General features: G+C 38.9%; 1 protein-coding gene across 1 annotated transcript in view; it reads left to right on the top strand.

Annotated features, from left to right (window-relative positions):
• Window positions 1–468: 468 nt before the first annotated feature.
• Window positions 469–1,880, top strand: part of LOC121317705 (alpha-internexin-like) — a 9,264-nt gene continuing 7,852 nt past the window's right edge. The window contains exon 1 of the mRNA XM_041253859.1: window positions 469–768. Within this exon, the coding sequence (XP_041109793.1) occupies window positions 469–768 (300 nt within the window). The remainder of the gene's footprint in view (window positions 769–1,880) is intronic.

Below are 1,880 nucleotides of genomic sequence, written 5' to 3' on the forward strand. Positions count from 1 at the left end.
TGATAGAAAATAATGACAATAGTGCAGATTTTTCATAGATGACGATCCACGTCTACTGATCAAGAAAATATATGTGGGTGCAAATTCCAATTATCTCTGCTCATGTCATTGAATCATTCCATGCATAAACTTTACTCACTTCCAAGCTATCTCTCTTTGCAGCAATACAGTTAATTATTACTGTCCGTTCTTTTCTGTCACAAATACTAACCCACTAATGACCATCTTACAAGAAAATGTCTCCTGTTACATTGTACATTGATAACATGACTTCATACGTTTGCTTCTGGCCTTGCTTTGCATGCAATTAAACTTCAGCCACTGCCAAAAGCATTAGATCAACATCCTGCCTAATTGGCTAATCCTTCTATTTTTAAGATATTAAACTCTTAGCGTGACTTTGACAGCTATTCAGAGAGAAGGCCAACCTTCTTGTACTTAGGTTGGAAATTCCAGAAGTGCTGCCTCATGAGTACATCAGGGCCCAAGTGGAAGATAAAAAGGATTGCCTTTTCGCTCTCCACTACAATTTTTGTGGTATCAGCCCACTCAAGCAGCAGCAGCAGTTCACAAGAAGGAAAATTAACCACCAAGATGAGCAGAAGATCAGAAACGATTTCTTCCTACCGTAACCATTTTGAGGACAGCAGCAGCAGCTCTGCCTCGTACCAGATGAGGGTATCCAGCCCCTCTCCATCATGGACCAGGGAGGCCCGGCAACGTTCGGCCAGCTACACTCGGAGCTCTGCCACCATGTGCACTGCAGCAGTGGGGAGGAGAACCACCTCATCTATCCACAGACCTCATATTACCAGGCAGGGAACTTCAGACAGAAGCAAGTGAACAGAGAAGTGTAGGCTTTACAACAGGAGTATGCAACACCGCTAGTCCAGGTCTTTGTTCCAACCATGTCTTTTAGTAAGAAATGTAACCAATTAAAGGCCTCAATGATTTAGTTATATCTGTTAAAACTATAAGGAAAAGTTCTCTAGGACTGAAGTTGCATACCCCCTGGTTTGCACAGGTGTACAACTTAGACTAAGCTCCCTTTATGTTTAGGTCCTCAGGACATTTACAGTTCAAATCTGCTAGTTTTTTAAATCAGATATTGGGTTACGTGGAACTTCTATTTTAAAACTATTTGAAATTCCTCAACACCGCTAGTCCAACGTCCTGTATATAAGGGTGACCTACTTGCATTATCATTTAGTCAAATAATTTAAGTTAGGAGCCCAAATAAAGAGGAGAGAAGGCATTGTTAAATAGTATTACTTATCATTTCCCTACTAGGTGGCAGGGGAGCTGATGTGTGCTTTCTTATTATAATACAAAGGTAGGATAGAATTAGGACTCTTTATAGAAGGGCTGAAGAAAGTATAACAAGTACAGTATGAAGGGAGCTGAAGACTAATCTGAATTGTACTTATAAGCATGGTAGACCTGACCCAATGGATCACTGAAGGAAACAATAGTGTCGGAATGTGAGGTGCCATTCTTGTAGTTTCAGTCAATTTGATACCAAACTGTTAGCATTTCTGGGAGCTCTAGCAACCCCAGTGTTCACCTACCCAATGCTTACACTTCAGTACCATATGATTTCTACAATATTTTTGGGCTAGACATCAAACTGCAAGTCTGTATTGTTATCTATGTTGATTTTATGGCCTCCCATTAAGCCTTTAAAATGTCCTTAATCCTAAAATGAATAATAATAATAATAATAATAATAATAATAATAAATAATAATATAATAATAATATAATAATATACACCAATTAATGCTGCATGTTTACACGTATAAAGTTCCTGTTCCCAATGAATTACTTAAGGTTTGAGAACTCTAACGTGTGGCACACCAGATTTATGATGTAGAGCTTTCC

Source organism: Polyodon spathula, chromosome 6, assembly GCF_017654505.1.
Source record: "Polyodon spathula isolate WHYD16114869_AA chromosome 6, ASM1765450v1, whole genome shotgun sequence".
In the NCBI taxonomy this organism is placed as follows: domain Eukaryota; kingdom Metazoa; phylum Chordata; class Actinopteri; order Acipenseriformes; family Polyodontidae; genus Polyodon; species Polyodon spathula.